The 14,768-nt window shown below is 36.3% G+C and overlaps 1 protein-coding gene across 1 annotated transcript in view; it reads left to right on the top strand.

The window, feature by feature from the left end:
• LOC129453335 (macrophage mannose receptor 1) overlaps positions 1–14,356 on the top strand; it is a 53,651-nt gene extending 39,295 nt beyond the window's left edge. The window contains exons 21-30 of the mRNA XM_073859582.1: positions 101–206; positions 810–970; positions 2,932–3,037; positions 3,183–3,415; positions 3,529–3,694; positions 3,918–4,070; positions 10,067–10,183; positions 10,263–10,424; positions 10,510–10,542; positions 13,568–14,356. Of these exons, the coding sequence (XP_073715683.1) occupies positions 101–206; positions 810–970; positions 2,932–3,037; positions 3,183–3,415; positions 3,529–3,694; positions 3,918–4,070; positions 10,067–10,183; positions 10,263–10,424; positions 10,510–10,542; positions 13,568–13,812 (1,482 nt within the window). The 3' untranslated portion in view covers positions 13,813–14,356. The remainder of the gene's footprint in view (positions 1–100; positions 207–809; positions 971–2,931; positions 3,038–3,182; positions 3,416–3,528; positions 3,695–3,917; positions 4,071–10,066; positions 10,184–10,262; positions 10,425–10,509; positions 10,543–13,567) is intronic.
• The last annotated feature ends 412 nt before the right edge of the window (positions 14,357–14,768 follow it).

Genomic DNA, 14,768 nt, shown 5'->3' on the forward strand with positions numbered 1-14,768 from the left:
CAACAATGAAATACTTAATCTCATACTTTGCCAAACACATCAAATTTCTCTGCCATTTCTTTTCCTTGCTTTAATTCTGATTGTTTTTGTTTCCAAATAGTGTTACAAGATTTTCGATAAGATGAAGATGAAGTGGCATAAAGCACGAGATCACTGCATTTCACATGGAGGCAATTTGGTGTCCATTCGGAGTCACACAGAGCAATGTGAGTACTAATGCTGTCCTTTACATGTGACGTCCTTTTAAACCTTTTTTAAGATAAGAAATCTGGAGTGTTTTAGCACTCAAATACTAACATGTATTTTTTATTATAAAGCGGTTAGTTCCAATCCTTGATTCTGATTGGTCAATAGGTGTGCTTTATTCACGATAAAACACTGCTATGACCGCTTCACCCAACGGTTCTATTTAATATCACTGCGCCCTTAGCAACACCCTTAGCAACACATAAACATATAATGAGACAAAATTGAGAACAGTTTGTTGTTTTTATTTGAGCTTTCATGTTGTTGTTCGCAGTCAGGGACTATTTTTTCTTGCAGAAGGAATGCTTTTATTGATTTAACTTCATGAAAGTTGCACTAATATATTTTTTACTTTAATATTGTGTAGTAACCGTTTTATAAAAGCAATAAGGTACTCGAGGCACCAAAGCTTTGCGTCGTGCCTAACAATGCCCTTCAGCCGTTACTTATTCACGATACAGCACAGCCTCTCGTACCTTATTGCTTACGTAAAACTAGTTATCGTTTCAGCACTGAAATGTGTAACTTTAAGCATTAGAAATTTTCTTTGTTTGTGTTTTTAGCATTTCTTACAACTCTGATGCTCAGATCTACTGATGACGTGTGGATCGGTTTAAATGACATCAACTTGGAGATGCGCTTTTTGTGGACTGATGGTAAAGGCGTCAAATACACAAACTGGCTAAAAGGTTATCCTATGTCAAGAAGCTACTATGAAAGAGAGGCAAGTGTGCATGATGTTACTACCATGTGCAAAGAATAATCTAGCACATCAAAGCTTCTTTATTCAGCTTCTCTGAATGCAAAAAGTGCTCATTTAATTATTGTTATCAAAATGATCAAGTTGTCATATAATTTATCAACTCAATGCATCCTAAAGTTTTTTTGTCTTTTTTGCTGCGTCAAAATGTACTGTGGTTTTAAAAGCTGTTAAGCTATGACACGGCAACACTAAAATGTTTGCAGCAACTATTTCTAAAAGTTGTGTAGTGAAATTTAAACAAAAATATATTTCATAAATGAAAATCTATTATAGATGTCCCGTAACAGCCTAGATACTCAATGGTCTTGGTTTTTGAATTTAAACTTGATAACACAAAAATTAGTTTTCTGTAAGGTTTTCTCCTTATCATGACACGTTACATCCTATGGAAGCCCATTTCCGCCACATAAGAAAAAAAATCATGCTCTGGTAAGAAAAAATATGAAATAAGGGTGTCACGATTTCAATTTTAAATCGAAATCGATTGAAATTAAGTCACAACCTCGAATTTCGAATTAAAAAATTGGATCGTCGATGCTGCCACGCCCCCATGTCACGTTCGGTCGGATTGCCAAGCAGGGGAAAATAAACTGTCAGAAGTGCCTTTAAAAAATCCATCCAGCGGAACGCGATTTATATTTTAAACAGAGGGATGTATTGCTACAACTCCTTGAAATGCATATCATAAACAGGATTACTACCTAGTGATCTGCCTTCGGACAGAGCGCAGCTCTCTGCACGTGCACGAGAGAGCCGCGAAGATGCAGCGGGTTATATTTTAAACAAAAGGTATAGTTTGCCTCAGCTCGCATGAAACTCATAAAACTGAACAAATACGTAAGGATTATTACTTTAGTTTATGTTTAGACTTTGGACAGATGCGAGAGCGCGTGCATGTGAGACAGAGAGAAGCGCAGCTGCTTATGATGCACCGGTTTTAGTTCAGATAATAGGAGTCCAAGACGCGCGCATTAAGTCTATCTGCGTGCAAGAAGGAATTCTCTCTCTACAAGCTCTCTCGCGTAAAGTAAAGCCCACAAACCCCCATGCGAGGAAAAGCACACAATGTGCATGTTAATGTGAAACTATAATAATAATAATAATAATAATAATAATAAAGGCATATCATTTTTTGTCTTAAAAAATCATTTAAAAATCGAGAATCGAATTGAATCGTGACATCAGAATCGAAAATGTAATCGAATCGAGGATTTGGAGAATCGTGACACCTCTAATATGAAATAATTAAAAGTCATAATTTAGAATTTTTATCTTATTGTTATGCTTCACCGGAGCGTGATTTTTTTTTCTTATGTGGCAGAAAATGGCTTCCATAGGATGTAACGTGTCATGATAAGGAGAAAACCTTACAGAAAACTTAATGTTTGAAACAGGGTTTAAACGATAACGTTATGGTCGATGAGTAAATGATTAAATGAAAATACAATAAAAATGGTGACGTCATGGCCACTTGTTGAAACATCATGTGACATCGCTAATTACTGGCCTGGAATAATATAGCATTTACAGATCTGAGTGAATGGAGATTGTTTTTGACAGTATTGTTTTCTGTATGTGAAACAACAAATGTTGTTGTGTAGATGCACTGTAGCGTATAGTTGGGGATTATGCTAATTGTGAATGAGCGTGCATGTTTACAAATGACTATTAAATCTGACATTTATTAAGTATTTTTGAATTCAGAGGGAAGGTTTTGGGAAAGTAAATTTTACACGAAAATTACTCTTAATTTACTGATATATTTCATAAATGACGCCCAGTGTGTTTCTATACATAACATTACATTCCACCTTGTAGCTACAGGAATTAAAAAAAATAAATAGTATAGATTATTAAAGAAATTATATAAAATAATACTATAAGTTAATTTCAACTGTTTATCTTAACTCTTTCCCATGTAGAGCTATGACTGTGTTGTGATGGTTAAACACCCAGAGAAGTCCACTGGTATGTGGAAAGTTGGAAACTGTAAAGATGATAGAGGTTTCATCTGCAAGAGGAACACAGGTTAGATGAAGAAAAGACCTCACTGCGTAAATGTTATAACTGATACTCAATCCAATCACATTGACTGAAGTAAACACACAAGTTTATGGGTTACTTGTTAATCTCTTACTGTGGATAATCTGTAAGTATTTTGTTTGTGTTTAAGACTCTCAGCTGTCCGCTCCAGTGACCACAGCAGTACCACAGAAATACTTCAGTCTGGGCAATGATTCATATAAGATCCAGCTGGAGAAGATGAGCTGGGATGAAGCGAGAAGACAGTGTAAAGCTGATGATGCTGATCTTGCGAGTGTACTGAACTCCATCAGTCAGGCGTACACCAGCCTCCGAGTCGACAAACTCAAAGAACCTTTGTGGATTGGACTCAACAGTAACCTGGTAATAAATTCATCTGTCTTCACCATAAACACATTCATGTAATATCATATATTGTATACACACTGCAGAAATGATTTTACTAACATATGAGTGTGGTAATGTGGTTTCTTCAGACAGGTGGACGCTATCGCTGGGTGGATAACTGGCTTCTAAGCTACAGTAAATGGGCTACAGGAGAACCCAAAAACAATTTAGCTTGTGTTTATATTGACACGGATGGAGACTGGAAAACTGCAGCATGCAAAAGCACATATTATTCCCTCTGTAAAAGATCAACAGGTATTTCATTATTATTATTATTATTATTACATATCTGATCATTTACATCTCTGATTGGTGGATGTGATGATGATCTGTTTCTTAAGGATTGTGGGTAGTGTGGTTATTCATCTGCAGTTCAGATGTTAAACGAGTATATAACTGGCTTTTACAAGCAAAGTGCTGTATTTTGGAGTTGAAAAATTCAGACAGAGATGTACTAATCCTTCACACCGCTCCGCAGTTTTTGCCCCTACAGATCCTCCTCAGCTGCCGGGTAACTGCCCCGAATCAATGAAACTTGAAAGTTGGATCCCATTTAGAGGACACTGCTATACGTTTATGGCCTCCAAGAGAGACAGCTGGGCTCATTCCACAGTAGAATGTATAAGAATGGGTGAGACGTTGTCTGGTACTTTACTTTCAGTTAACCCTCTGGGGTCTAAGGGGTTTTTAGGGCCCTGGGGAAGTTTTGACATGCACTGACATTTGTGCTTTTTTCAGTTTCTTAAAAACATATACATGGCAAAAGTATCATAACACTGTGTTCAGAACAAACTGGGCTACAATATTATTTGATCAACATGTAGTTACATGTTTGTATTTTTGAGAGAAAAATGTTTATGCGTGGTTTTTGAAAAAGCAAAATTTTTAAGTCACTGATACAAGTCCACAAAACTCATTCTAAACATGTTTTCCCAAGACTTTCCAAAACAGGATCTAGTAGTCTAGAGTTTTTTCTTCAAAATGATGTGAAAATCATCTGGCTTGCTCATTCACATGAAACAATATATTGATTTACAATTTCTAAGACACATTTGCTTGGGAAAGGCCGTATGCGTGGAGGCGTGAAAGCTCCTGAATAATCAGTGATTGACAGCTGAGGAACAAAACAGTCGCATAATGAGCCACATAATGAGCCTTGTAGGAATGTTCAACAGGAACGTAACTTTCTCTGTAGTAAAACCCTGATAAGGTTTATTTGGGAATTTATAACAAAAACATTATATATATATATATATATATATATATATATATATATATATATATATATATATATATATATATATATATATATATATATATATATATATATAATGTGTGTATATATAGAAATATATAGAAATATTTTCTATTAATTTCACAAGTATACCTTTAAAAACCATAGTAATCATCACCCACTCTTTTTTCACACAAAAAAACAATAATATGTCTATTGTAACATAACTAACATTTTAACATTGGTTCAACTAACTCCCAAATCCAGATTTTTTTTTTTTTTTTGAAGACCTTTCAGGCATGAAAACTGATCAGTTGTGAAAAAGATGAGAAGGATATTACCCCTCTAGGGGGGTCTGGGGGCATGCCCCCCATAAGAAAATAAAAAATACATATTTTAAAGCATAAATCTGATGAATTTTGTGATACATTTTTTCCAACCTTTTTATTTCTGATTAAAGGTAGGGTAACACATTTTGAAAAATGTTAACGGTAGCCGCCTAGCAATGAAATCCCGATCCCACCCTCAAGTCAAACCGCCATCCAAAGTCACGCCTCTTTCAAAACACATGAACACGCACAGATCAGACGGTCACATCTCATGTCTCATTCAGCAGTGAGAAAACTTTGCAGTACAAAGTCGAATAACACTGCCAAAATAACCAAACAACTGGTTTACATCTGAATTAGTTTAAGCACACGTTCGGTTGTGTAGACGTAGTAACTATATCATTACGCTAATCCGTAAACAAACACAAATTTCATAAGTAACACAATGTTTCATCAAAGTAGAATATCTGAATCCATCTCAATACAAACATATCGCATACATATCCTTACCAAAATAAACAGTGCAACGACCCTTTCAGACCCTTTGCGTCCTGCAGCTGTTTGCATCTCGTGGTAAAGCAGTAAAGAAGTTACTGATGTTCATTTGGGGTTTTGCTCTTGCTGATCCAGGCAGTTTTTGCTGTTATTGTTATAAAAGATGCCTTTAGTTTTGTGCCTCCTGTGTAGGTTGTCAATTTAGCAGAAAAGTTTGCTGTTCTCACTGTTTACAGGCAGGAGGTGAGCGCACGTGAACGCGCAGATGACGTATGGTGTCTGCGTGGACTCGCTGCGCGGTGGGCATTCAAATTATGCTTACGTATGAGGGACAAAAATGGAAACGTCCGTTCGGACCGAAATCTATGATTTGTTGAACATTTTTTGGTCCTACGCCTTTCACAGATGACATAAATTTCTACAAATACATTTAAACAACTTAACACAGTGATTGCTATCAGGATGTAAGGAGACTTTTAACCAGCATAACAAAAAATGTTTCAGGATCAAATCTGTTACCCTACCTTTAATTCTTTTAATTAAACACCTTTACTGTATGTCTACTATACTGCCCTACAAAGGCAAAAGGCAGTAATTTCAATTTTGGTTGAAAATGAGTTATTTATATTTTTGGGACATTCAAGACCTCCTTTATCATGTGGATAAGTATTTTGAGTCAATGTTGTTGGTTTTTTGAGAAAAAAAAACAAGATGAAAATAACTGACAACTAAAGTCACTAAAAAGTGTAAACTTTAAAGTCATTTTTCTCAGTTCAACACTCTAGTGAGTTAAGGTCTTTTGCTTTGTAGGGCAGTATATGTCTAAAACAAAACATTCGTGACTCCTGCAGGTTAAGGGTTAAAAAGTTACTCCCTTCATATTAATCTACATGTGACAAACTAAAAAAAGTATTTATTGTCTAGTTTGATAGTCAGACACAACTGAAAAATAACGGATATAATTCTAGGAATGAATAATAATTCATTTAAAAAGCCACAGTTAGTGATTTGACACATAACTTACCAGTTTGTTTTCACTTTGGTCCAAAGCCCATGTTTTCATGACGACTGACCAAAAAAGACGCATGTGACGTCATGTTAACATGACTCCCGGTTGTTAAAATGTGTCTCAAATTAACGATAAAACAGCGACACACATACGCAACTACACACTGGGATGCACAAAACTGCATGCACCTGCGGAAGAACATTGTAACTGGCGCTTCTTCTCTCTGTTAAGTCTATGGACGTGTCACATAGGTACTGTGCTACTCCGCAGCGGCCGCGATCTGCCAGACTAAAATAGTCAGAAAAGAAACACTTATTATAGGTGTACTGTGGTGATTCAGGATAAGACAAAAACACGCTTGAAAGGTTGATTAATGATGTACTTGCTCATTATAAACATAACGTAAACATTTAGTATGTGTGCTGAAGCACCCCTAAAAAAGGGCTAGCCTCGCCCATGCAGTAAATCATGTACAATACTTCAACGTATGCATTTTATACCTTCCGGTTCCGTCGCATGGGTCCTAACCAGTGTTGGGGCTAGTTACTCAAAAAAGTAATATATTACGTATTACATATTACTCTCAAAAATAGTAATGCTTACTTTACTTTATTACTCCCTGGAGAAAGTAACTAGTTATCTTACTAGTTATATTACTAGTTACATTTTTTTTCTGGACAAGAATGTTTATTTGGGCAAGCCACGGCCAAGAAAATATCCAAACACAAAACTCCCAAATCAATAAAAAGTTACAATTTTATTAGATTAAATTTGACAACAATTTACTCATTCAAAATACAGGGATGACAACAGGTTGCAAATACACCACCTTTTAATACAAAAATTACTGCTGGCTTCCTTACACGCTACCGGACACGGGGCACAGCGTTCAGAGAAACATTAAAGAGTGTGCACTTCACCGTCAAGTTATTTTCCTTCCGTTGAACATAAAAAATAATGACTAAATCTCCACCCGTCGAAAGAAGCTTTCTGTTGCTGGGAACCTTCCTCTGAAAAAGAGCTTGCCGTTGTTGACGCTTCCATTTTCCCGATCTGTCTTTGAGTGTGCCGCTCTGTGCTGCTGGCTGCCGGGTGTCAACTAATCGGTGATGGTAAATGATACCTCGTGCCAAACTTAGACCAATCACTGTTCCATTCACACCCTCCTCCCCTACCCTTTTGTTCTCTGTGTTGTGTGCCTTGTGTGATGAAGGTGCTACTGGCAAATGTAACGCAAGTAACTAGCTCGGGAAAACTGTAATAATATTACCATTTTCAGACGGGTAATGCCTTACACTACTAGTTACTGAAAAAAGTAATATTATTACTTTGTAACGCGTTACACCCAACACTGGTCCTAACACCCCACTATAGTGATAGTGGGGACACTACTGTCAAAAAGCAATGTCATTCGGATGAGACATTAAACCGAGGTCCTGACTCTCTGTGGTCATTAAAAATCTCAGGATGTCATTTAATGAAGAATAGGGGTGTGCCTTGGCATTCTGCCAAAACTTGCCCATTCGTCTACTTACCTGATGTCACTCTGTCTCCTATCAACTAATAAGCTGGTGTGTGGTGGGCGTTTTGGTGCAATATGGCTGCTGTCGATGGATGTTGCACATTCGTGGTGGTAGAGAAGATTCCCCCATTCATATGTATGCTGCAGAAAAGTGCTATATAAATGTAACAAATTGGACCAAAATGTTTGGTCATGTCTTAGTTAAAACCCTATAGCATCACTACAAAGTGTAGAAAAGAAATGGAAAAAATAAAGGAATAACAATATATACAATACCATTTGATGGTTACAGCCAAAATGAAGGAAAAATTCAATCTCTGTCTGTTTGAGGCTAACGTTATAGGGATTAAAGATTGTAGAATAAATTACAGACATATTTGTGGCCTACCGTAATATATAGCCTGAAACTTCAAAAAAAAAATGTAATTACCTTTCTCAGCCAGTTTAAGACAAGGTTATATGCTACATTTTGAGAACTTTCCATACATTACTAAAAAACCTTTGACAATTAACCTTAAAAAAAAAAAAATTGTCAGAAAAGTGCAGCCGAGAACCAGGGCACTTTGCCACTTCATTCAGTCCACGGAATCTGCGTTTTAGTTGTCCTGTACATGTGTCGAACCCTTTGAGGTACAATGCGATCTTTATGTTCGTAATAGGCTGATCTTTTACATTTCAGCCTGCATTAATCAAGCTAACACTACATAATACATGCTGCTGCTAACCCTAGCTAACCAGCAGTGTTGGGGTAAGTTACTTTGAAAGTAATGTATTACAATATTAAGTTACTCCCAAAAAAGTAACTAATTGCATTACTTAGTTACTTGTAATTCGTTACCCCAACACTGCTAACAAGTTCCTTTTACCATTATTTCTTCTAGCCAAAAATTACACGCAACAAAATTACTATGAAATTGACACCTACAGTATGTGTCATTAATTATCCTTACAGAAAGCCAATCATTATCTCGCCATTACTTACTGCTGTCTCTTGCTTCTTCTTTCGTTTCTGCCTGCCAGATGGATAATCCTCTTCATGTTTTAAATCATTCATTTTCTAGGGCCATGCCTATTCCAGTTTGAAACTGGAGCATAACAAGATGGGGCTAACTAAGGGGGGTACAGACATGCAGTTGTGTTACATATATTATATAACAATTTTGGATTGTTTGAAAGATCAGCCTTTCGTGGGCCCCCTTCTGCCATATTGCTATGCTTCTGATAATAATATCCTATTCTTTGATAAGACAGCAGCACACATGGTAAGTGCACGGGGGGAGTAAAATATGTGTTTATTTATTCCTTAACAGAAAATTTTTCTCACCGCACATATTACATTTAAATATTTGATGTAATGTCCATGGGGGCCTATCAAAGGGGCAGGGCCCCCACATACTGCGGGGGCTGTAGGTGTGTCCCCTACACCAGTGTTTGTAAGGATTTTGTCTTGTGTTGTGTTTTGTACTTTTATTTTGACACCCTGTTCTGTTCTGACTTTTATTTTAAATTCATATCATGCCATGCTTCACTTCCCACTTCCTGTATATTTGTATTTAACCGGTCAAATCTGTTCACTCCCAGCTGATTATTGTTTAGCCTGCCTGCATTCTGAGCGTGTATCCTGTATTCCTGGTCTGTGTCTGTCTGTTTTTGATCCGTGCCTGTTATTTTGGATTTTGATTGTTTGCTGCCTGCCCTGACTATTGCCTGTTATTTGGATACTCTTTTGGATTGACCTTTTTGGATGTGTTTGCCTGCCCTATGTGGATTTTACTAGTAAACCTCTTTCGCACATGGATTCAACTCTCCTTTGTTTTGTTTAAAGCACCCCACGTTACAGTGTCTATTGTGTTCATCAGAACAAAGAAATGTATACAGACTTGTAACAACATGAGAGTGAGAAAATGATGAGAGAATTTAAATTTTTATTTAACTATCCCTCTAAGGCAAGATTTTGCAAAAAAAAATCATATTATCATATGTGTAGTTCTCAATAATCCATATCAGTTTAAAAGCAGTGATTTGTCGGTCATTTCAGGTGCATCTTTAGTGAGCATTGAGGATCCAATAGAATCACACTTTATCCAACAAAACCTGGAGATCCTGCAGGATGAAGTCGAGTCAGTCTGGATTGGACTTCACCGCAGTTATAAAGGTTAGAATGAGCCTTCATCTAAACCAATACAACACATTTAAAATCACATAAACATTGAACTGATGTTTGTGTGTGACAGGTGATTGGATGTGGATTGATAATACGGTTGTGGATTACGCAAACTGGAAACCGCGGATGCCGGATGATGTTAAAATTTGTGTTGAAGTTCAGTCAGACACTGGGATGTGGAGCACCAGCAGCTGTGATGATCGCAGAGGTTATATCTGCAAGACTGCTAAAGGTCTGACATATAAATAAACAAAAAATCTGCATTAATATCACATCATCTTTCTGTATGTTAATATCCACATGTGTCTTTTTAACAGTAATACCACCAACAGAGAAGCCATCAATCTCAGGTATGATGAATATATGTTGAACATAATCTGTGAAAAGTGTTTTAGTATCCATTTCTGTATTTTATTTCTGGTTTGTTGGCAGCTGTAGATAAATATCAACAAATACTGACAAACCAGACTACTTGTGTACACTGTAAAAAAAATCCGTAGAAATTGCAGCTGGGTTGCCGGTAACTTACCGTAGATTTAAATTTATTTTATTTAACGGCAAAATTTTGTTCAAAGTTAAATGAACATTAAACATTTACAAGTCTTTGTCTTTACAGAATAAAACTAGAAAAACAGCATCAAGCAAAACATTCTGGAAAACAAAATCTGAAGCAAAAACAGAAAAAGGTTGATGATTATTTCTGGTTCCCAGAATGCTTTGCATGAGGCTGTTATTGTATAGTTTTATTCTGTAAAGACAAAAACTTGTTAATATTTAAAATGTATTTAACTTTAACAAACTCTTGCCAGTAAATAACATAAATTTAAATCTACGGTAAGTTACCGGCAACCCAGCTGCAATAACACTGTAATTTCTATTGATTTTTTTACAGTGTAAATCTTTTATTATTCTCCAGAGTTTATCTGTTACACACTTTATAATGTTGGGTTAACAGTGCAAGATGTTTTTAAATAAAGGCAGCACAAACATGCATTTAAGTCTGGGATTAGGATAAACCCTGTCCGGGAAACCAATTCAATTCAATTCAATTTTATTTATATAGCGCTTTTCACAAGTGTTAATTGTTGCAAAGCAGCTTTACATGAGAAGATGTAGAGGAGAACACAGAAAATCAATAGATAATATAAGAAGTAGAGATAGCGACTAAGGTTAAACCGTACAAGCGAGCATATTAATAATGTAATGTATACAGTAAAGTGCTAAGTTAAGGCAAAGTTGGCTGACTCTCCCTGGGACGAAAAACCCCCTAGGAAAAACTCCTAGAAGGAAAAAAAACCTTGGGAGGAATTAATATAAATATATATATATATATATATATATATATATATATATATATATATATATATATATATATATATATTAGGGATGTTAACAATTAATCGATCTTCGATTAATTGCCGATAAGAATTAAATCGATAAAATTTAACGATTGTCGAAAAAGCAAGCATGTGTGCGGCGCATGCGCAAAGCACATACACACTGTGTGAAAAAAATTAAACAAGCGTGCATAAGTTAAACTAGCCATGATCACAAACAATGCTCGATGACAAACACACACCTGGGCTTTTTAACCTTATTCGAGACAAGGCTGGCTGCTAACGTAATGAAATGGCATTCGCAGTGGATCTGAGAGGGTCCGATGCCGAAAATGCAAATACGGTTAGCATACTAAAAACAAAGACCCTCTTCAGGGAAGCCTGCAAGATTAGCATAGCAACGCTGCTAACGCTGCTTTACACAGGAAAGGAGACCAGAAGCCGTTCTTAATGAACAGATTAAAATGTAATCTTAAATTCTGGCAAGAAACTAAAATGAAAAACTGTAACTGACTGTCGTTACACTCTGAACGCCCGCAACATATATAACTGATCATCATTATTGACTGGCTGAGGCGCTACACGCTAAACGGGTTTTCTATTAGAAGGTTGAAATCTTCATAATATAAGCATCTTTGCTGAAAGTACGCCGCAGGTCTAAAGCTGAGGTGACGAAGGGAAAAGTGCCCTTCCTGTGCTTCTTGGATATAATTACATCAAGCGGTGTATCAATGACTAGGGACGCGAGGTGAACAACTAGAAAAATAACACTTGATGATAATGAAACTTTTATTTTGTCATGGACGCACAGACTTTCATCCGACTGTGCGGAGTGCCCGTTATGGGGCGGAGTTATACTGTGTCTATTAGTCATTATATTTCATCACGAGATTAAATTGATGATTTTTATCAAAACACCAACTACATTGACAATCCCATTTTACAATCCCACTAGCATGTTATATAGACAAAATAAAATCTTTTAATTCGCGTGAGGAAGCTGGCATTTTTACGCACACTTTTATGTCATTGGCTATATGCCACTGCTGTAAAGGCTTATTGTACTATTACTGTTAACGATTATTCGATTGATTGATTGTTAATTTATATGATCATCGAATATGTGAAATTGTGTAAATTGACATCCCTAATATATACGGTAGGGATAGGAGGCGGGTAAGCGGATTAAACTGGTTTAGCCGGTGGTCGTTGGTCAGGCATTGGCTGGTCATCACGTTGAAGGAGCAACAGGAACTGGGTCTGTTTGTCTCATTGTTCTCGGGGTCAAGGACGAGACAGGGAGACAAAAACAGAGTTCTATTAGCGTAGGGGCCATTCGCATGTAATGCAAGTGTCATACATTATAGTGGTTTAAGTCAGCTCGGTTCCAGACAGGCTAACTATTGCGGCAATAGTATATTACCCATATGAGGTATGTGAGTACTTTGCTCTAGACAAAATAACTACTGCGGGAAAAGTACATTTACTGGACATTTTATCTGAATGCTTTGTTAAAGAAGAATGTCTTAAGTTTAGATTTAAATTGATCGACTGTGTCTGATACTCGAACATTATTTGGTAAATCATTCCAGAAACCACCGCTATGGGTTTTATTATCTCTAATATCTATGTCAATGGTACCAGAACTTTTTTCCCCACTTCAAGCACTGCACACAAACCCTTGACAGAGCTGACAAATATCGGGTTATTTGCGTTTCTAAGTCCGGAAAACTGTTTCCAAGCATGATAAGTAAATTCCTAAAGCGGTAATTTTTTTCTTATAACGCGTTGTGTTTCTGGTTATGTGTGTTAAAGTACTGATCAATCTTCAGGTTATTTAGTGATCTAATACATCCTGAAGTTTAACTTCTTAGAGTTTTTCTAAATAAAAGTAAATCATGTTTAAATGTCAGGAGTTCGGGACGAAAGTAACACTTGATACTTTGTATGTATTAATGTGCGATCAGTCATTGCGTTGAAAAAATAACCCAAAGTTACCCAGTGTTATTAGTAATATGTGTATAATGTTGAATTGCAGATCCTCAGATCAGATCCTCAGAGATGTCTCATGGATCGGCTGGCATCGCTGTAGTGGTCGTGTTGGTCATCATCGCTGTCGCCGGTCTTGCTGGGTTTCTTCTCTTTAAGAGAGTTCTCAGGCCTGTGATTGGACAGCGTACATTTGACAACAGACTCTATAACAACTCTGATCTCTCACGGCCACCTACATCTATTGATAGTAAAGGACTTGTTGCCAACATTGAACAAAATGAGCACGCTTAACACAAACCACCATCACTCTCAATGTAATACACACACAAGATATTTTGAAACATCTTCCTTGCGCAGATTTGTCTTTTATTGAAAGATCAAGTATACCAGCATGTCAGTATTTCAGTAAGTTGAGTGTCGTATATCTGGAAGGAGAATCAAAGGTTATGAGATCTTCTTATAAACTGGTTTGTGTCTGTGTTATAAGCCCTGTTTTGTATATAGCGTCATTTACCAATCTTTGAGTTTTACAGTTTCTCTGCAATTTTCTGAATTAAAAAAATTAATATTATGGGCAGTTTAGCTGGTAATTGACAGAATAATTTGTCTTGTAAAAATGTTAAGTCGCTAAGAATGTTTTTAGTGTGGTGGCGTTTTATTAAGCACTTTTTGGCATTATTTTAATATAAACATGAATTGGAATTGATTTATAAATGAATTATTTACATATGTTTAGTCATTTTATAAACAAAGAATATTGTTACATAAAGTAAAACTGAGAAAGTATTCTGAGAAAAATTGGTGGGAATTGTGATCATGTTAATGTGAATTAAACTGTGTTTGAGTAAATGCTCCCGAGTGTCTTGCATGAAGTCTTGTGTCTAGTTGATGTTTTGTTGAAAATTTATGTTTTACACATTGTATTAAAGTTTGATTCATTGATTCTACAGTAACTCATAACTGTGTGCTTTCCTCTATAGGATTGTGCTTTGTGGACAGCAGATCTCTGTGTGTTTGTGTGTATTTGTGAATTGTATGGTGCTTAGCCTGTCAACAAGTAAATAGCAAAAATCTGCATCCACTGTGAAAAATCTGTTGCCGTAACTTAAAATGAAGGTTGAATTAGCTTAAGTTATTTCAACGTTTTATTTTTAATATATAACATCTTATCATTAAGTTGAAATGGAGAGGCACAGTCATTGTGCTAAATATAATCTACAGACACTTGTCCAAGCCCGGATTACCAC

Source organism: Misgurnus anguillicaudatus, chromosome 21 (genome assembly GCF_027580225.2).
Source record: "Misgurnus anguillicaudatus chromosome 21, ASM2758022v2, whole genome shotgun sequence".
NCBI classification, from domain to species: Eukaryota; Metazoa; Chordata; class Actinopteri; order Cypriniformes; family Cobitidae; genus Misgurnus; species Misgurnus anguillicaudatus.